The following is a 21,739-nucleotide window of genomic DNA, read 5'->3' as shown; positions in this document are numbered from 1 at the left end:
GCCATTGTTCTCGCTCTTACGTCTGACCTTCACAAATGCATGCAAATGCATCCCACTTCTGACACCAATGTAATGAAACAGCAGGTAGCAGGTCGAGGTAGCCCGAAGTCCAGTGCGCTATCGACTGTGCCGCAAAAGCATGCTCGTGCGGCAGAGTCGACATCCGCGCTTATAAACCCAGGCTCGTTACACAATGAATGTTAATTTAATACTTACTTTAAAAGCTACGTTGAACCTCTTTTTGAATGTGGAATCTCTTTTTGGAACATATCCCCCCTCTATTAGAAAGGGCAGTGTCGTGGTGGAGCATAAGGTTTTACTGCGTGTAGAGAATGGGAAGAACCTAACTAATGACATCACTGAGTCAGAAGAACAGACCAAGGACATTCTCGATGAGGCCAAAAACTGCACAACAGGTCAGTAACAGACACTTACGTGATCAGAAACCAGTTATTGAAAAAGCCTATAAGCCTGTTTCCAGACTATCAATACATCACGAGTCAAATAATTTGTTTTTGATAAAACACTGTTCTGTTGCATCCACAGGTCAAGAAGGCTGCCTTGGAGTGACCATCATTGGAGATATCATAGTCAAAAATGCTACGTTTGATAAAGAATGTACGTATACTATAGTCTATATTTGGGGTAATTTACTTAAAACTGGAAAAACATTGGATATAGAGAATTTAAATATCCTCACTGAAAATGAATGACCGTTTTCAATTATTGAATTGTAATTCCAATTAATATCCTGCATTGACTTAACTTTTAACTGAATTGTTAACTTCACTTACCACTGTCTTCGTGTAGCTTTATGCAACCAGGCCGGACTTGACAAGAACTTGAAGGTATACTACCATGCAGCTGAAATAGATGGGCGACTCGTCTGTGTCTCTCCCTGTGCCTCTGGCCACAACAGAACAAAACACTGTAACACCGGCACCTGTAGTATGTCACGGGCCGGACCAGTCTGCAGTTAAGACTATTACATCTTAAGACTTCTTATAAAATAACATGACATAGCATAACATAACACATGTAACAGAGTTAAGATCATACTGGTAAGCTCACTCCAAAGTGTGAAGGATGGTTTTGTTCTCTTTTAACATAAATATATGCCTTATAGAAGTAGGACATGTTAATCACAAAACATAGCGTGACTGCAGAAAAGCTGTTGTTAATCTAGGGTGTCGACTGTGTAAACCACAAGGTTGAGACAAGATGGAAAAATGCTGAATAACAAGAAAATAGGAACTGAGGAATGTGTAGGAAAAATGCTGAATAACAAGAAAACAGGAACTGAGGAATGTGTAGAAACCAACAAATCAGCTCAATCTTCACAAACAACATTCCGGACATTTGAATCCTGAGTGCTGTGTCTGGGCACCACCGATAGGCTAGCAAGTTTAAACCACGCTAAGCCTCTACTGTGACAGGCCAACTCTAAAATTGGAACTACCTCTGTCACAGTATAAAAGAAGATGTCTGTACTATTTCAGTCAGTTCTCTGCTTTATCCTGCGTGGTGATACAGTGAACCCGTATATACGAAAATTGCATTTACCATTTATCACTTGTGTTAAATAAATATAATTAAAGTATATTCGGTGACTCTGAATCACATTTGATCCTGATACCAGATTTGATTGACGCAACCTTTTACAAAAGCTTAAAATGTCTTCACTTGGTGGCCGAATTGCTAGCTTTTCGGTGACGCAACTGGCTAATAGCATAACATAACATAACATAATAACATGCAGTATGTACCATATAGCCAACATATAGCTAGCTCGATGACTCCACCTAACCAGAAACCCCTCTGTGTCGGATCCACTATCCACACAGTTGTAACAAGGACTACTGGTACCTAGACTCTGACTGTTACGGCCCCATCCTGAAGCGAGACATCTTTGCTGCGTTACTGACCCTGGTCTACGTGCCCTAGCATAGACGACAATCCCGTAGGTGAGACATAACTCAATTCAACACAGCAGCTAAAAATACAGGGACAAAACAGAGAATGAAGTGTATGTTTACCTTTTTGAGTGCAATGTACAGTAGTAGACTCCCAACCATCTAGTCATAGAGAGGTTGTGATCATATAAAACTCCGGCATAGACGACAAGCACGCAGGTGAGAAATACTAAAGTTCAACACAGCACTCAAAGCTCCTAGCTACATACCTGTAGCTAAATGAGTTTGTCCAGGTACTATGAATATTTTCTATAACGTGTCCATCCTACAAATATTCATGACTATCAGTAAAATACTCATGAACTAAGTTCCCACTCTCCCCTTTCCTTCATATCAGGGCTAAAGACATCCATACTGAACCAGTGAACCAGTGGCTGGAGGACGACTTTGAGTGGCCCGACAGGCCAACTACGAGTGGCGACTGGTGGGTTCATGTAGTACCACAGTCCTAACAGGTAAACTGTCGAAAGCTTGCTCTGCTATCATAGGTTGTTGCTATAAATGTGTTTTAACCCCCCTGTAGTCAAATTATTTGACGAAACATTGAATTTGACTCAATGCTATTAGCCCCTAGAAATGTATTGAATAACAGATTCATACATGGAAAAACAGATAGTCAACTATTTAAAAAAAAAAATTGAGACATAATATATATATCTGAGAAACATAAGATCAGGATGTTTTTTTAATGTAACACCTTTGTTTTGCCACTAAACTATTTCCATATACACAGTGTACAAAACATTAGGAACAGCTGATTTTTCCATGACATAGACTGACCAGGTGAAAGCTATGATTCCCTAATTGAGATCACTTGTTAAATCCACTTCAACCAGTGTTGATGAAAGGGAGGAGACAGGTTAAATAAGGATTTTTAAGCCTTGAAACTTGGATTACATATGTGTGCCATTCAGAGGGTGACTGGGCAAGACAAAATATGTATGTGCCTTTGAACAGGGTATGGTAGTAGGTGCCAGGCTCACCGGTTTGAATGTGTCAAGAACTTCAACGCTGCTGGGTTTTTCACGCTCAACAGTTTTCCGTGTGTCAAGAATGGTCCACCACCCAAAAGACATCCAGCCAACTTGACACAACTGTGGGAAGCATTGAAGTCAACATGGGCCAGCAGTCCTGTGGAATGTTGACACCTTGTAGAGTCCATGCCCTGACGAATTGAGGCTGTTCTGAGAGCAAAAGGGGCATTCATTTTTATAAACTCGTACCGGGCTACTTTCAGACGAGTCTTGTGAGCGTCCTAGACCAACATGTACGTGTTCATGAGTCTCACCTTTCCAAAGAGGGTTCATATTAGTGTGTAGCCCAAACTGTTCGGACGCTACAGACAGAAGTTGGCAGATTGGCAGTACCGAATTCAGACGAGTCTGACGCTTGTGGGGGGGTTGTAGAGCAAAATGGAGAACACCATCGTGTTTGTGAGTCTCATCTTTCCATAGAGGGGTCATAATAGTTTGTAGGACGTTCGGAACGCTACAGACGTTTTTGTGAAGACCGATTTTTCAGGATGTCTCATGGTCTGACAAACACAGCTGTAGCGCTGCCACCTTTCACCGCAAGTGCAGAAGGCCAACATCGGTGGACGCAGGGGGTTGACATGCAGCCCATGCAACAAAAAAAAGATATCTCTAGCTTAGACAGATTTTTATGTGTATTTTCTTTTAAATAATTCTAATTATATCCTGTGGGGGCTCGTACATCGACTCTAGTTAAAAGGATAATATGCCTTTGTTATACAAAGTCTTTGACTTTAAAAGTGTGGCATAACACCTCCCCCTTCCCCCAAAAAGTTTTTTAAATTATCTTTATCAGTAGAGTACCTTGGTCTGGTTTAAACATGATTAGCTTGGGGGACCATTTGTAAATATATTTTTTGTCCCCTATCATACAGAGAATGACCCTAACCCACCTTATGGTGGCTGAGTGGGCTTGCAGTACGAGGCAGACTCCTCCACGTCTCCCTACCATGGAACACAGGCACAGGTGGGGATTCTATTCAAGCTATACTAGATGCCATCTCCTGCCATTGTGCCCCTTGAGCAAGTCACTTAAACACTTTCTCAAGGGGTTAAAAAGCAATAAAAACATGATAAATCAAATTGGACAGTAAAGCTTTGTTCTTACTCTTTCTTCTCCTATAAAAGGTGTTCAGGGAGAGGTTTGAGACCATCTACCACGACTACAGTTCCTGGGGTGCTGATAGGGACACCATACAAGACATAGACACCTGAACCGACCTCTTCGGGGCAACGTTTTGCATTGAGTGACCCTGGCAGCCAATCAAAGGTGGGTAGAAGGACAGAATGCCGCATTTAAAATGTACTGTATTTCTTTGTCGTCAAAATTTGCTAAAATTTGTCTATCGCTTTTGGAATTTCTGATGCTCCCAGAATGTCTAGCTTTCATTTCGATGACTGTTAGCAATCTGGACAAAGTGAAGAGACTATACATGTAGGTCCAATATAATTTCTACAAACTTTTGATTTGGTTTTAGTAATTTCAATGTCGATTGACATCGTTTTTCTGCGACAAAAAAAATAAAATTTTCAGATTGTATAGGCTCACAGGCCTCGAGTTTGACAAGTGGTCTACATTGTCATTCAACCTGTTAAAAAGAAGCTGTAAAATATGTATGTTATACTGTGGTTGCACTTTATAAACTGGTGTGTACTTTCATGGTAAATTACTACATAAAGATACTATGGAGGAGCTAAGGTTGACTTTAAAAACCTATTCCATACTTAAATACCCTTTTTTAATATTCCCTGACAGTTTATGATCAGCACTACATCTACTCTGAGATGTAGTGGATCATCCTTTAAATCAGTGTTTCATCGACAACCGGAAAAAAACAGACTGAAACAAGATCTGTATTGGACAGTCTCCTCTTTGGGAGCGAAGACTGAATGAAACTTATAGGGGACAATGCAAAAACAGCAAAAACTGTTTGACCAATGATATGATGCAACTTATGCCAGTTTGACAATTAGCATTACTCATTTTTAACGTTGGTACTAAGGCTAATGAATAATGTTGTAATATCACATATATATATATATATATATATATATATATAACATGGCCTAACAACGTGTCTGTATACAGGGAACAGATATTAAAACACTCAAAACATCTGAAATGTGTAATAAAAGCAAAGATTTATTTCCTGACTCATTTTTGTAAACTGCATAATATCAAAGCAACAAAAAAAATGACAAACCACAATCAAATGAACCATGAATGAAGGTTAAAGTGAGACATTTCTGATTAAATAACTTAAGTACTGCTGTACTAATCCAAGGCTTTAGAACATTCTATGAAATCCTCAAGTTGTCAGCTATTTCGTCTCAAAATATAAACAAAAAATGGAGGCTACTGTAACACCACCTCTTCCACCGACTGGATCTGTTGCCGTGCCAACAGTTTCAAAGGCACCATGAAGGGGTTAAGGGGACAGAGTCCCGCCTTCTCCCAGTCAGATTTTCTTTGCGTAGCCGTTGCTGACGCGTCATTGGTCAAGGGTGTTTGTCCCTGGGCTTGTCCATTGTCCTGTGAAGGCGCGAAAGTCTCAGTTCCCGCTCTTTCCTCTGTACTCCCCTGCAACGGCACAGCCCCATCCTTAGCAATGGAATTGGAACACCCGGCGACCAGGTTAACAGGCACCACCGTTGCAGCCACACCCTGATTGGTTGAGGTGCATTCCATCCCATCACTTCCCCGACCATCTGGGATTCCACTAATAGCCCCACCTCTTCCTCCTTCTACCTGACTCTCCTGTTGTATTTGAAGTGGGGCCCCCACCTTGTCGCCAGCATCTGGACTTGGGGGCGTTGTCACAGCAACAAATATTGCTCCTCCATCTTGTTTTCTTTGATCTCCCGCTTTCGTTCCTTCTCCTCCCGCCGCCGAGGACCAGGGCCTCCCAGTACCGGTGCCCTCCCGGGACACCTTGGGAACCGGGGCTGAGAACCGTTCATGGACCTAGGAGTGAGAAGAAAACAGAGTAATGTTGTCAAATATATCTCAAAAGGCAGAGATGGTAGAAAGAATATATTAAAAAGAGAAAACGTAAGGTGGAGAGGTCTGACTAGCAAAAGGGCAAACTCCCTCACACAGAAATGAGTGAGGTGGAGATCTATGACCCATCCGTAATTCTAGGCCTGGGCCCGTACTCACAAAGGGTCTCAAAGTTGGAGTGCTGATCTAGGATCAGGTCCCAACTCTTATTCCTTGCTAAATTAAAAAGCAAAACTGATCCTAGATCTACACTAATACTTTGTGGATAAAGTTCCAGGTCTCATTCATTATGAATTAAAAAGCTAAACTGATCCTAGATCAGCTGGGCAATCTGATCTTAGATCTGTAGTTGAGTGTACAGTACCTGGAGCAGGTGGTGCTGCAGTCTGGCACAATCCAGGAGGGGGAGCTCTTCAGGCAGAGACATCAGCAGGTCCAGTATTATAGCACTTTCTGTGGAAAAATAAGTCAAAGAAGAACAGGAACAAGAAGATTATGATGAGGAAATGGGACAGACTGGCCAAACTTTTTGCAACATATGAATGTGACAGAGCATGTTGACCACATTGGAAATAGCCTAGTGCTCTAATGTGTTATCCTCTTGACTCAAATGCATCTTTACAAGCAGTTGGTTGTATAACAAGCAGGGTTGGGGTCAATTCCATTTCAATCCCGGTAAATTCCAGAACTACACAGAAATTCCAATTATCTTCAACGCTTTTCAAACGGGAATATGAACAATTGGAATTTGGTTAACTTTCTGAATTGACTGGAATTTAAAATGGAATTGACCCCAACCCTGGTAAGACATGTAGAATAAAGAAACCAGATTATCGACTGTCATAAGGTAAAAAGTGTATAACTGACACAGCCCCCACCCCAACAATAGCTATCATCTCACCCATAGGAGTCAGTCTGAAACATTCACTCTGCACGTGGACTGTACTTAAGAACCGATAGATCTTCTCAAAGTCCACAATGCTCCCCAGGCCTGTGTATCTAGGTGTGTTCTCATCCGCATGTTTACTTTTCCTTGGCCCAGCCCCGGGATGCTGAGGCTGCGGCCTAATAGAGGAGGCTGCAGCAGAGGGCTGTTGTTGTTTTGACACATCGACAGGGGCAGGAGAGGACATCACTGGCTGCTGAGTGGAAAGGACGTTGGACATGGTCTGCCCGTGCGCACCACCTTGTGGCACCGACTGGGACTGCAGTGATGTAGTAGGACCAGACGATGAGGCAGAAAGGGACTGTACAGGCATCGGTACTGTAAGCAGAGTGGAAATGACAGACCCTTCTTGATTCTGACTGAGGATGCTGGAGTTAGAGCAACCAGCCTGGGGTAGGGCTCCAACCGTAGAGGCTGGTGTAGTGCCTCTCTGTTTGGACGCGCCAGAACCGGGGTTCATTGTGGACGGCTGGGTGGTGGGAACACCAGAGACTGGTACAGAGACTGCAGGTGGTGGTTGGGGTGTAGAAGCAATGTTAAACACTATAGGGCTGTTAGATACCCCTGAGGGGGCTGGGTTTTTTTGGGAGATAGGGGTGGGTATGGGTCTAGGTGGGATGGTCTTGAAGTTGGAGCGTTGTTGCTTAGGGAGGTAGTCTTCTCGAGGTGGGTCCGAGTTGGTCAGGCTGCCGGGCTCTGTGGCTGAGATGACTAGCATCTGGAGAGAGGATTGAGGGAGAAGGGAAGAGAGCGATAGAGGGGAGATGGGAGAGAGAGAGGGAGAGTTTGTAACTTTCAATCTTGAATACATCTAGACTATCATATAAATATTTAAGCCTAGTCAAATTTTATTGGTCATATACACATTTTTAGCAGATGTTATTGTGGGTGTAGCGAAATGCTTGTGTTCCTAGCTCCAACAGTGCAGTAGTATCTAACAATTCACAAAAATACACACAAATCTAAAAGTAAAATAATGGAATTAAGAAATATATAAATATTAGGACGAGCAATGTCAGAGTGGCATTGACAGTAGAATCGAATACAGTATATACATATGAAATGAGTAAAGCACTATGTAAACATTATTAAAGTGGCCAGTGATTCCATGTCTATGTATATAGGGCAGCAGCCTCCAAGGTGCAGGGTTGAGTAACCAGGTGGTAGCTGGCTAGTGATGTTGTAGTCCATATGTTTGCACTGTTTTCTAACATAATTGCCACTTTTGAGATACTTTCCCCATCCCTTGAAAGTCATGGTATTGTGTAATTTTATATATATATATATATATATAAATATAACTGAACAGACCTGAGCGAAGGCTGAGGTAATGGGTTCCTCCAGAGCTCCAGCCATATCATGGGCCAGTTCAGCCCACAGCTGGATGGGCTTTAGGGCTGCCTTCAGCTCAGACCTCTGCCTCTTCACCTGGCCCACCACCGCTCTCAGCACACGCATCATCAGAGACTCCAACTGGGACTGGATCTGGGAGGGAGAGTGGATGGAAGAGAAACACTAATTGGTGTGTTATGTATGAACATACGGTACAGAACTGGACACACACACAGTCTTGCGCAGCTAACCTTGTGGGGGCATACAATTCAGTCCCATTCAAACAGCCTATTTTCCATAACCCAAAAACCTAACCTAAACCCCCCTAGAAATAGCATTTGACCGTATGGGAACCAACAAAATGTCCCCAGTTGGTAAAATGTTTGTTTGTTTACTATTCTTGTGGGGACTTCTGGTCGACAGACACAGACACAGAGAAAAATACATCTCTCACATGCACAATGAATGAGCGTGACCTCAATTTGAAATGCACTTTCTAGCTAACTTACTTCTTCTCTGGACTGCTTGGGAAGTTTCTCGTGCAGGGCCTCTATGTCTATTGCCCCGTGGATCCCGCCAGTCATCTTGTTCTGCTTGTTGAGGCACCGCAGCAGGACCTGTTGCTCCGTCCGACTCCATCCCGCGCACGCGAACGTTGATTTTCGCTTCGAGACAGTCTTTTCGGTCTTCTTGTTCACATAGCGCGTCGGTTGTATTCGAGAACGAGAGGGCGGCTTCATTGTGTTAGCTAGGTAGCAACGTTTAGTTGGATGGAAGACAAACAATTAGACAGGAGCTATCGTAGCTAGCTCTGGTCCATGCGCATGCGTCGGATTTCCAAATAGCGTTTCGCGCTGACGTATTCGCGTGGACCAGAGCTAGTCGGGAGGTATACAAAGTGCTCAAGTCGTTTTCCTATTTTGGAGTAATGGCACACTGTACAGATAGAGACAAGTTATCCAGCAACACATTTGCTTTGATGAAAGGATATAGTAAAATGGAACGCGACAAAGAGTGCAGAGGCAACTCGTTTTCGTCGCGCGAAAGACCAGAGTTAGCTTGCTAACTACAAAGCTATCCTTGTCCCAGTCCCTAAATTATAGTTTGTTATCGACGTGATAAAGTGCAAGTAGATACCTGTAAATGTTGAGTTTTATCCGGAAAGAGTGAATCCTGTTCTGTTTCTATACCTAACCTTGACAACACGTTTTCTGCTCAAGAATCAATACACTACGGACTGCCGCAGGTCCACTCGAGAAACGTGTACCACTCGAGAAACGCGTTCTGGAAATACAAACTACATTTTGTAATGATGTGAGTGACTTTTGCACATTAAAGGAAATATATCATAGATTATAGTCGTATATGAAAAATAATTCTTTATGAAAATTTCAACAAAGAAAAAAATATTGGCAGCGGTGGGATTTCGAACCCACGCCCCCGAAGAGACTGGAGCCTTAATCCAGCGCCTTAGACCGCTCGGCCACGCTACCATTTCACACAGCATGAAGTGTATAAATTTATGTTTCATTTCGTTAAATTCGTCTGACTTTTGCTAATGGAGACCAGTAGACATATTCCACCATTTACACTACATAACCAAATGTATGTGGACACGTTTGCTGCTATAACAACCTCCACTCTTCTGGGAACGCTTTCCACTAGATGTTGGAACATTACTACAGGAACTTGTTTCCATTCAGCCACAAGAGCGTTAGTGAGGTCGGGCACTGATGTTGGACGATTAGGCCTGGCAGCCAGTCGACGTTCCAATTCATCCCAAAGGTGTTCGATGGGGTTGAGGTCAGGGTTCTATGCAGGCCAGTCAAGTTCTTCCACACCAATCTGCACAAACCATTTCTGTATTTTTCTCACTTTGTGCATCAGGCAGTAGCTGTGTGAGGGTATAATCACTGGGGAAGCCCCCCCCCCCCCCCATATTACTTGCAATGTGTTATAATAGTTCAATAATTAATTAATATGCCTTGCGAATGTGATATATAGGCATAAAGGCCGAGACAATAAGAAGACACAGTGGCAGAATAAATTCACCACACCTTTATTTGATCACAAAAAGTCCACAAAGCATATTGCATGTGGGTGATTTTGCAAATACGGGGCTTTATGTGTCTCAGGGTTAGATCTTTAATATAACATTTTCATTTAGATTTGTTTATTTCACATTAAGTAGAGACTAAAATAACCTTACATTTTTCAGCTTTCAAAATGTTTTTTATTTTATTTTCTAAAGTATTTCATGTCTGGATTTCACTGTTTTGCACTATTTTTGTCCTGTCTCACACACAGAACATTTTACATTCTGTATGTACTACACTTATAAAAGTCTTCGTAATTACAACATTTTTAATGCACTTGTTTGTAGTTAGGATTTTCAATTTTCGCCTAAAATGATATACCCAAATTTAAAAAAAGAGTCAAATAAATGGAAACTACGTATATATTAGATATGCATAAGCCATTTGATACTTTTTTTTACACAAAATACAGTCATCTCTAAGTATTGTGTCATCACCACAACAAGCAAATTACATGATAATAACCTAATTTCAACATTTTGTGTACTTGGTTACCATGGATATGAATAGTGACAGTGGAGCACATGGATGTCATGGAGGTGAATTTCAATTTAGATGCCAGGAAATTATAGAAAATAAAGGTAAATATGACTTTATACGTCATTACCAAATAGGCTATAATTTCATCAAATTATGTTAGATTTTTGAAATAAGGTTTTCATTATGTGTATTTAGGATACATTGTATGCTAGCTGTTCAACTGGAGTTAGCATTCTAGAATCCCTGCTATTTACAGTATGACCAAATACTGTAAAGATGTCATTCCCACCACACGTCATTCCCACCATATAACTGTGATGGTAAGGACCGAATGTAGTGGTAATGAGTGGTGATAATGGTGGTAATGAGTTCATACATTTTACTTACCTTAAGACCTGAAAAGACAAACAAATTACATATATGATTATGGTTAAGTTGAAATTGGACACCTATTTGCAAAATAAGACCATTACATGTTGTATTAGGATAGGATGATTGAGTGATTTTGATGTCTATTTATGTGACCTACTATGGTATTATAATTTTTTAATTAATATAATAATTTTTTATTTAATTTAATTATTTAAATAAATAAAAAATGTAATTATTTATAAAAAAAAAATCTGTAAGATGCCCTCTAAATCAACCAAGGAGAGGACAAGGACGTACGCTATATATACATAGGTATGTGGACACGCCTTCAAATAAGTGGATCAAATTAGTGGATTCGGCTTTTTCAGCCACACCTGTTGCTGAAAGGTGTATAAAATTGAGCACACAGCCGTGCAATCTCTATAGACAAACATTGGCAGTAGAATAGTCCATAATGAAGAGCTCAGTGACTTTCAACGCGGCACCGTCATACTGTAGGATGCCACTTTTCCTTCAAGTCAGTTTGTCAAATTTCTGCCCTGCTAGAGCTGCCCTGATCAACTGTAAGTGCTGTTATTGTGAAGTGGAAATGTCTAGGAGCAACAACGGCTCATTCGCGAAGTGGTAGGCCACACAAGCTCACAGGACGAACCCGCCAAGTGCTGAAGTTTGTAGCGCGTAAAAATCATCTCTCCTACAATGTAACACTCACTACAGAGTTCCAAACTGCCTCTGGAAGCAACGTCAGCAAAATAACTGTTCGTCGGGAGCTTCATGAAATAGGTTTCCATAGACAAGCAACCGCACACAAGCATAAGATCAACATACACAATCACACTTCACCATCTGGCAGTCCGACGGACGAATCTGGGTTTGGCGGATGCCAGGAGAGTGCTACCTGCCCCAATGCAGAGTGCCAACTGTAAAGTTTGGTGGAGGAGGAATAATGGTCTGAGGCCGTTTTTCATGCGTTGGGCTAGGCCCCTTAGTTGCAGTGAAGGGAAATCTTAACGCTACAGCATGCAATGACATTCTAGATGATTCTGTGCTTCCAACTTTGTGGCAACAGTTTTGGGGAAGGCCCTTTCCTGTTTCAGCATGACAATGCCCCTTTGCACAAAGCGAGGTGCATACAGAAATGGTTTGTTGAGATCGGTGTGGAAGAAATTGACTGGCCTGCACAGAGCCCTGACCTCAACCCCATCAAACACCTTTGGGTGAATTGGAACGAATAGTCTGGTCTATATCTTCAATAAAATGAAACACGTACAACTGTGACATTAAAATGTTAAACGTTATTTTTTTGTCAGTTGTTTTATATGAAATGTCATTTCCACCACACTCTGTCATTACCACAATGCTAAGTCATTACCATCACACCAAATATTTTAGAGGCAAAGGTGTATTAAATTACAATTGATATCGATGATTTTTCCCATATATGAACCTTATACTGTATGCTTGTTCTTAAGATAATTTCTAAAGTAATGTAAAATTTTAAGATATTGATGTGGTAAATACATGTTTCTGGGTATCATCAAGGCATATATGGACATTTAGACATGACAATGATGAATACATGTAATTAAGAAGAAATAAAATTCACGTGAAATGTTACCTTAGGCACAATTTCTGTAAATTTCTTTTCAACTAAAATACCACATTTTATGACGCGGTGGTTATGACATTTCCCCTTGGGTATTTGGGGAAACCGATAAAAATCTTAAATAGTATATTCTCAGCCACTATTAGATCTTTTTTCCAGACAGAGTGAAGAAAATATTCAGATAGATAAAAAGCAGTTTCAAGAGGTTTCATTTTCCAAACCCATTTACATCCAAAAGTGCCTGTATTAGCAAAATCAACCACGTACAGTAACAGACAGTTACATGACCTACAGCATGGTCAAGCAAGTTCATGTTTCCCAACATTTTCGGACCACAAAACAACTATTGATTTAGAACCAAAGAGAGTTACCGCAAGTTGCAAAGAAAACAGGAGCTGCCTCCACTATTCCAGCACCATTTCAACTTCAACATCATCAAATCTTAACAAAGGGTTGCAGTTAGTTTCAGAATGGGTGGCAAGGAATACGTTCATTCTAAATACTTCAAAAACTAAAGCATTGTATTTGGGACAAATCATTCACTAAATCCTAAACTTCGACTAAATATTGTAATGAATAGGCCCTAATGTGGAAATTGAGCAAGTTGAGGTGACTAAACAGCTTGGAGTAACCCTGGATTGTAAACTGTCATGGTCAAAACATATTGAGACAACAGTAGCTAAGATAGGGACAAATCTGTCCATAATAAAGCGCTGCCCTGCTTTTTTAACAGCACTATCAACAAGGCAGGTACTACATGCCCTAGTTTTGTCGCACCTGGACTACTGTTCAGTCGTGTGGTCAGGTGCCTCCAAAGAGGGACTTAGGAAAATTGCAATTGGCTCAGAACAGGGCAGCACAGCTGGGCCTCGGATGTACACAGAGAGCTAACATTAATAATATGTATGTCTATCTCTCCTGGCTCAAAGTGGAGGACAGATGGACTTCATCACTACTTGTATTTGTGAGAGGTATTGACATGTTGAATGCACCGAGCTGTCTGTTTGAACTACTGGCACACAGCTCGGACACACATGCATACCCCACAAGACATGCCACCGGAGGTCTCTTCACAATCCCCAAGTCCAGAACAGACTATGGGAGGCACACAGTACTACATAGAGCCATGACTACTTGGAACTCTATTCCACATCAAGTAACTCAGGCAAGCAGTAAAATTTGATTTAAATACCAGATCAAATACAACTTATGGAACAGCAGGGGCTTTGAAGTGACACACACACAAGCACTGACACATGCATACACACACACGCTATACACACACATACACATGGATTTTGTGTTGTAAATATGTGGTAGTGGAGTAGGGGCCCGAGGGCACACACTTGGTGTATTGTGAAATCTGTTGTAAATGTGCTTTGAAATCTGTTGTGAATGTGTAATGTTTTTAAAATTGTATAACTGCCTTCATTTTGCTGGAAGAGTAGCTACTGCCTTGGCAGCAGCTAATGGGGATCCATAATAAATACAAAATCACCTCTGCTTAGTCTAATACAGTGACAACTAAAAGATACCAAAAACATTTAGTCCAATCAACATAAGCTAAATATGATGTGGCTGTCCATGGTTCTGATTTCTGTGTGTGCCTGTCAGTGTGTGTGTGTGTGTGCAAGTAGAAAAACATGTTGACTCACCCTACTTGTAGAGAAACGCCAATGCCATCCTCCTCTCTTTCATGTTGACGAAACTGTCATACAGTACACACTTTTATTTTTTGTTGTATCTATCTGGCTAAAATGCTTGCTTGCTAGCCTAATTTCCATTCATGGGCAAAGTTAGCTAGTTAACATTAGCCTTCTGCATCTAGCTACATATTGAACTTCCTTCCTCTCAGGCCAAGGGCACAACAATGTATGAATTAATTGTTGGATCAGAATTGCCGTTATAATCATTGGTCAGTACGGAGAATTAAGTAAAACCAAAAGGCCATATCTCTATCTCCATCCATGGCTAATTTAGGAAAGGGCCCATTTTAGCTAGGTAGCTAGCTAGCCACTGGAGGACAACAATACAACCAGATGCAACAATTCAAAATTTTCTGTCAGTGATGAATGCTCTCAATGGGATTTGATAGGAGTGATGTCAGAATCAAAGCTGGCTTCTCTTGAGATTTCTTTTGGTGCACCAGGACCATTCACAGTTGAGCTCGCTCAGTTCAGCTCAATGCTGATTGGCTAACTGTTATATATTTTTTTATCAAGGGAGGCCAAATGCTCGCTGGCTTCCCTTGCCTTCAATGTTATGTGCGGCAACAATGTCATACTCGTTTGGACCAGACAGCCACGGATAGATGGCCTACATGTAGAGAGACAGAGGGGCGCTGTTTTGCTCGCTCAGATGTTTTCTCCTTTGAGATAAATTCAGCCTCTTGCGAATTGAAGGAAAATTATGAAACACAGAGAGACAAAATATAAATAGTTTTATGTTTTTTGGGGGGGGAGCCTGGCTTCCCTTGGCAGCCATGAATACACGCCACTGGCACGGGGGCATTGTCATGCTGAAACAGGAAAGGGCCTTCCCAAACTGTTGCCACAAAGTTGGAAGCACAGAATCAAGCACAGAATCAACACCACTCCAGCCGACGTTTGGCACTGCACATGGTAATCTTAGGCTTGTGTGCGGCTGTTCAGCCTTCATGAAGTTCCCAACAAACAGTTATTGTGCTGATGTTGCTTCTAGAGAGGACAGATTATTTTTACGTGCTACACGCTTCAGCACTCAGCGGTTCCATTCTGTGAGCTCGTGTGGCCTACCAGTTCGTGGCTGAGCTGTTGTTGCTCCTAGACATTTCCACTTCACAATAACTGCACTTACAGTTGACCGGGTCAGCTCTAGCAGGGCAGAAATTTTATGAACTGACTTGTTGGATAAGTGGCATCCTATGACGGTGCCACGTTAAAAGTCACTGAGGTCTTCAGTAAGGCCATTCTACAGCCAATGTTTGTCTATGGAGATTGCATGGCTGTGTGCACATTTTTATACACCTGTCAGGAACAGGTGTGGCTGCAATAGCAGAATCCACTGATTTGAAGGTGTGTCCATATACTTTAGTATAGATAGTGTGTCACACCCTGGCCTTAGTTATCTTTGTTTTCATTATTATTTTAGTTAGGTCAGGGTGTGACATGGTGAAGTATGTATTTTTTGTATTGTCTAGGGTGTTGTTTGGTTTAGGGGGTTTAGTAGAATAGATGGTTTAGTGTTCAGTGTAGGTGTCTAGGAAAGTCTATGGTTGCCTGAATTGGGTCTCAATTAGAGACAGCTGGTTATTGTTGTCTCTGATTGGGAGCCATATTTAAGGCAGCCATAGGCTTTAGCTGTTTGTGGGTCATTGTCTATGTCTAGTCTATGTTGAACGTAAGTAGTTTGTGTGTGCACTTGCGTTTGTAGCTTCACGGTCGTTTGTTGTTTTTGTTAGTTTGTATAAGTGTTTCGTGTTACGTCTTCGTATAATACAAAAGAAGATGTATTCATATCATGCTGCGCCTTGGTCCAATCTCTCATATCAAGACGATCGTGACATAGTGTATCTCCTATTGTAGCCTAGTGCGTTGGGTCAGTAACCAAAAGGTTGCTGGATTGAATCCCCGAGTTGACAAGGTAAAGATCTTTTGTTCTGCCCCTGAGCAAGGCAAAGTACCCACTGTTCCCCGGGTGCCAAAGATGTGGATCATGGCAGTGTTGATTCAGAGCGTTGGTGCCACAGCCGTGTACAACAGTACCCCCTACTGGTTGTAGAGTGCAATAACTATTACACTTGGACAAGGTCATCTTTTTTTATTTAACCAGGCAAGTCAGTTAAGAACAAATTCTTATTTACAATGACAGCCTAAGAACAGTGGGTTAACTGCATTGTTCAGGAGTAGAACGACAGATTTTTACCTTGTCGGCTAAGGGATTCAATATAGCGATCTTTTGGTTACCGGCCCAACGCTCTAACCACTAGGCTACCTACTGCCCCACTTGGACAACTTGATGATGTCCAAGTGTATTTTATTCAAGTTATCTCTTATTGCCCAAACAAAGACGATGTCAACTAACAACACAACAACTCCGGTTTAGGAAAACAAGATCGTTTTATCTGCAGCATGAACAGATAATATGATACTGATGTAGTAGTTGTGATGAAATGTTTGTGACACAATACGTTTGTATTACAATTAGGATAAACATAATGCTTTCTCTGCAGCCTGAGTCTACGATTGTGCACAATGATGTAGCCTAGTTGTGATTTGTGCCATTGTCACTCAGTCGTGACTGTCTCAACTTCTCTCTATCTGCACAGCTACAGCAGATAGTGGTGAATTTCTGCTGTAAATGGAGAGATAAGGGAGTTTTAATCCCGAAGCCTATCCTGTCCGGAAGTTTTACAGACTGCCTGTTATGACAAGCACAGTTATATTTAAATAGCTAATCCTTTCTTCTTTTCCTCCTCACTACAACCTCTACCTCTCTCCCCCCCCTCTCTTCTCCATACCACCACCCCCTGCCCCGCGTCTATATTTAGCCCACACAGCCTCCCTACTGTGTATCCAAAATAACTTCAATGACACACATTAGGGCACTGAAGCCTCTCCTTTCAGGCCAGAGAGTCCTGTCAAGGATGTAAAAGCAAATATGTTACAGACATGGTAAGAAACACATTGATAAAGAGATTACCTTAAATTAAATAACATAGGTTATGTGTGAACGACTAGGTCGTATGGAATGACAAATCGAAGAATATATTGTCAAGAAGTAATGGATGTAATGGAGAGAATGATAGAGGGGAGGGAGAGATGAAAAGAGAGAATGATAGAGGGGAGGGAGAGATGAAAAGAGAGAAAGAGAGAGAGGGGATGGGGAGATTGAGAGGTTCACAGTTTTAATTTGGACAGGATTATTTTTGCAGTGCCTTGCTCCTCGAGTTTAAGCTTGACCTCAACAGGGTCAAGGTTTGGGGTCAGAGGTCAGGGGTGACAGCTGAAGAAGAAGAAACAGAATATCTCAGGGAAGATAAATATGTCACAACATCATATCAGGCTGTGTCCCAACTGGCATCCTATTCCCTATACAGTACACTACATTTGACCAGGGCGGTGACATGACTGAGGAAGGTGTAGCCTAAACAAATGGTTAAAGGCCAGGTCCCCAAGTAGCCTAGTTTTAGAACGGCCCATGAATGTATGATAGAATGAAAAAAACGTAGCGATGGTATTATGGGTCATATCGTTTGAATGATAAGGGCTATAATCAAGCTGTTTTCTCTGAGGAAAAAAAGATGGAGACGTGGCTACGATGGCTACAGAACCTGGCTATGAAATGCAGTGGTGACAGTGGGAGGGTTGAGCGAGACTACAAATTCAAAGACAGCCTACTTTTCTATGCTCAAGGGAGAGAAAAACTTAGTTAAGCTGTTGTTTTACTATTAAACTCAATGCTGCTATTGTTTAAAATTTCGTAAAGCAGCTTGTGACTCTTAACTGGCTGGTGATGACTGGTTAGCTACAGGGAAGCAAGAGAGTCGCCTGCGCGATTTGTATAATCGGAGGCGGAGCCTGAGCCGGAGCGGAGCCTGTCTGCCTGCCTGCCCACACTCCTTGCTTGCTCCCCCGCAGCTCACCAGCTTATGTAGGCTGGCTGTGTGTGCTGGCGTGTCCTTCCCACTGCTGAACAGATATTAATTGTGCTTATCCCTGAAAAGCTCTAAATCGCTCCAAAATCTCTTGTCCAGTCCATTTAGTAGTCAGATTTTAGTCAGAGAGATAATTTCGTCTCATCTCGTTTTAGTCAACTGAAATGAAAAATAATTTTTGTTTACTTATAGTCTCATCAATTGCCACTGAAAAATAGGTGTTTGATGAATATTTTAGTCCCTAATTTGGGTTAGGTTTAAGATTAGGGTTAGGATCGAAATCAGATTTTAAGAAGATACATTTTAGAAATAGGCAGGGTTTAACCATTTGTGGCTGTGGTAACTAGTGATGACCTTGAGCCACTGCTGCATGAAGATTCTACAGATGTAGGATCTAAATTTGATCACCATGTTGCAGGATAACTTTCCTACAATGCATGAAATGTTAAACTTGTTTTGTTTTTTAGGTTTAAAAAAGCTTCTGAAGTTTGTAATTTCCACTTTGAAATTTCAAACTTGATTTTCCCTTACAAAAATGTATCAACACCCACAAATAATGTCCAACAATTATAATCCACATTAAAATAAACATTTTGTGTTGCTGCAGGATTATTTTCCTGCCGTAGCAAACTGGCTCAAATTAAGATCCTACATATGTATATACAGTTCACCCAAACATTCCCCCACGTAGGTTGGTGTCATAATTTATTCATTTGGATTTATTCAATGGGAGAGGAGTTATTTTAAAGTGAGGAAATGGAATTTGCTGAATTTAAAATAAAACACAACATGTGGTGAAGAGGAATTTGATAACCTCATTGGGGATATCATAATATCCAATACTGTTTCCGACACACTACATAACAAAAAGTATGTGGCAGCCAGTCGGCGTTCCAATTCATCCCAAAGGTGTTTGATGGGGTTGAGGTCAGGGCTCTGGTGCAGGCCAGTCAAGTTCTTCCACACTGATCCCCACAAAACATTTCTGTATGGGCCTCGCTTTGTGCACAGGGGCATTGTCATGCTGAAACAGGAAAGGGCCTTCCCCAAACTTTTGCCATAAAGTTGGAAGCACAGAATTGTCTAGAATGTAATTATATGCTGTGGCATTAAGATTTCCCTTCACTGGAACTAAGGGGCTAGCCCGAACCTTGAAAAACAACCCCAGACCATTATTCCTCCTCCACCAAACTTTACAGTTGGCACTATGCATTGGGACAGGTAGCTTTCTCCTGGCATCCGCCAACCCCAGATTTGTCTGTCGGACTGCCAGATGGTGAAGCGTGATTCATCACTCCAGAGAATGTGTTTTCACTGCTCCAAAGTCCAATGGCAGCAAGCTTTACACCACTCCAGCCAACGCATGGTGATCTTAGGCTTGTGTGGATGCTCAGCCATGACAAACTGGCTTGTTGGAAAGGTGGCCTCATATGGCGGTGCCACACAAACACACACACACACACACACACACACACACACACACACACACACACACACACACACACACACACACACACACACACACACACACACACACACACACACACACACACACACACACAGTCACACACAGTCACAAACATGCACGTATTGGTTTGATGATCTGAGGGGCACTTTGGTTACAAAGGTTCACTCTGTACTACTTCGGTTAGATAGGCCTAACTGCTCATCCCAAATGACTCTGACAGCCTATTGGGTAGCCTACAGATATAGGATTTCAATTTTAGACAGTTTACTACAGCAGGAAAATAATCCTGCGGCAACATAACATGTATTATTATGTGGATTATAATTAATGGACATTTTTGTAGGGGTTTATAGAGAGAGGTAACATCGAAGTGGAAATTACAAACTTCAAATACACTGCAAGTTTTATATTTCCTGCGTTGCAGGAAAGTTATCCTGCAACAGGGTGATCAAATTAAGATCCTACATCTCTAGATTAACAGCCACACTGGTGTAGGCTATGGGTGGATAGGGTATTCATTTAATCTGTTTGATCACTTCATAGTCCAGTGGTCACCAACTCTTGCCCAGGACTAAAGGGTGTAGACTTTAGTTCCAGACAGATTGTAATAGAACACACTCGACTTGTTCTATTAATGCTGGCATGGACTAAAAGCCTGCACTGATTTGACCAGGATCAGGGTTGGTAAGTAGGCTACTGCTATATCCCACTCCTCTGTTTGAAAGCATTAATCTGTATCTATCACATATGGTGTCATGAGAGACAAAATATGGGACAATATTCAGTTACTTATACTGTGACTGTGAACGACCAAGACTGACCCCCTTTCCCATTCCCCATTTCAATCAAAACCTCACTTTAATCTTGTCTAACTAGAACATGCTGTATTTTAGGGACAGCGGAAACGAGATGACTTCCCGAAAGCTCAGAAGATAAAAGAGATTTCTGTCCCCCTGCATCCCAAATGGCACCCTACTACCTAATCCCAAATGGCACCCTACTACCTATATAGTGCACTACTTCTGACTAGAGCTCTATGGGTCTGGTCAAATATAGTGCACATTTGGAGCGCTACCTGGGATAGCTGCTGCAGTCTGCTTGATACCCTCCCTCACTGTGACAGCTGTTATCCTCACTACTTCCAAGACGAGTCGCTCTTATCCGCCCTGTAACAATGGTTAATGTAATAACACCGATTAATGTAATAACTTTTCTAAATGTAATAACTTTTTAGATTTTTTTATGTAATAAAGCCGGTTAATGTAATAACTTGGAAGATAACGCAATAAAATGTTGAAAGGGTAACATAATAATTTTTTCCACTTAAAGGGATCGTTCACCCAAATTACAAAATGCACATTGGTTTCCTTACACTGTAAGCAGTCTATGGACAAGGTATGACAGCAATCGATGCTTTGGTTTAGTTTCCCTGGCATGGTTTCCACATACACATTTTTTAGCATTTGTGGCACAAATCCCATACTAGTCATGGGACGGATTTTAGCGTTTTATTCTCATCATGTTCAAAACATCTATAAGGGACTTTGTTGAGCTTCACAATCCATTTTAAATACTTTCCGAGGATTTGGACATGATGTGGACTAACACTCTTAGTTGTTAGTCTGTTGTTTCTTATTCTGAGCATTTGAATACATTAACTTCTCACGAGTCACCATCCCGGATCCGGGAGCACCCTCATCAGTAAAAAAGCTGACTAGCATAGCCTAGCATAGCGCCACAAGTAAATACTAGCATCTAAATATCATTAAATCACAAGTCCAAGACACCAGATGAAAGAT

At 41.5% G+C, this 21,739-nt stretch overlaps 1 protein-coding gene, 1 long non-coding RNA gene and 1 other non-coding gene across 3 annotated transcripts; 1 reads left to right on the top strand and 2 right to left on the bottom strand.

Moving 5' to 3' along the window:
• The first annotated feature begins 205 nt into the window (after nt 1-205).
• On the top strand, nt 206-5,135 carry LOC120049799. Its single transcript, XR_005477140.1, has 5 exons — nt 206-416; nt 547-618; nt 2,311-2,428; nt 3,880-3,971; nt 4,133-5,135. It is a non-coding gene; the product is annotated as an uncharacterized LOC120049799 (long non-coding RNA).
• snapc2 (small nuclear RNA activating complex, polypeptide 2) lies at nt 5,128-9,520 on the bottom strand. The gene is made up of 6 exons (XM_038996229.1): nt 9,421-9,520; nt 8,793-9,031; nt 8,263-8,436; nt 6,907-7,669; nt 6,370-6,458; nt 5,128-5,969 (listed from the first exon to the last, which is right to left on the bottom strand). Exons 2-6 carry the CDS (start codon nt 9,021-9,023, stop codon nt 5,361-5,363), a joined length of 1,866 nt encoding a protein of 621 aa, XP_038852157.1. The 5' UTR covers nt 9,024-9,031; nt 9,421-9,520; the 3' UTR covers nt 5,128-5,360.
• Nucleotides 9,521-9,693: 173 nt separating this feature from the next.
• trnal-aag lies at nt 9,694-9,776 on the bottom strand. Its single transcript has one exon. It is a non-coding gene; the product is annotated as a tRNA-Leu (tRNA).
• Nucleotides 9,777-21,739: the final 11,963 nt, after the last annotated feature.

The sequence above is a fragment of the Salvelinus namaycush genome, chromosome 6 (genome assembly GCF_016432855.1).
Source record: "Salvelinus namaycush isolate Seneca chromosome 6, SaNama_1.0, whole genome shotgun sequence".
Taxonomy (NCBI): Eukaryota; Metazoa; Chordata; class Actinopteri; order Salmoniformes; family Salmonidae; genus Salvelinus; species Salvelinus namaycush.
This window is presented reverse-complemented; position numbering and strand designations above follow the sequence as displayed.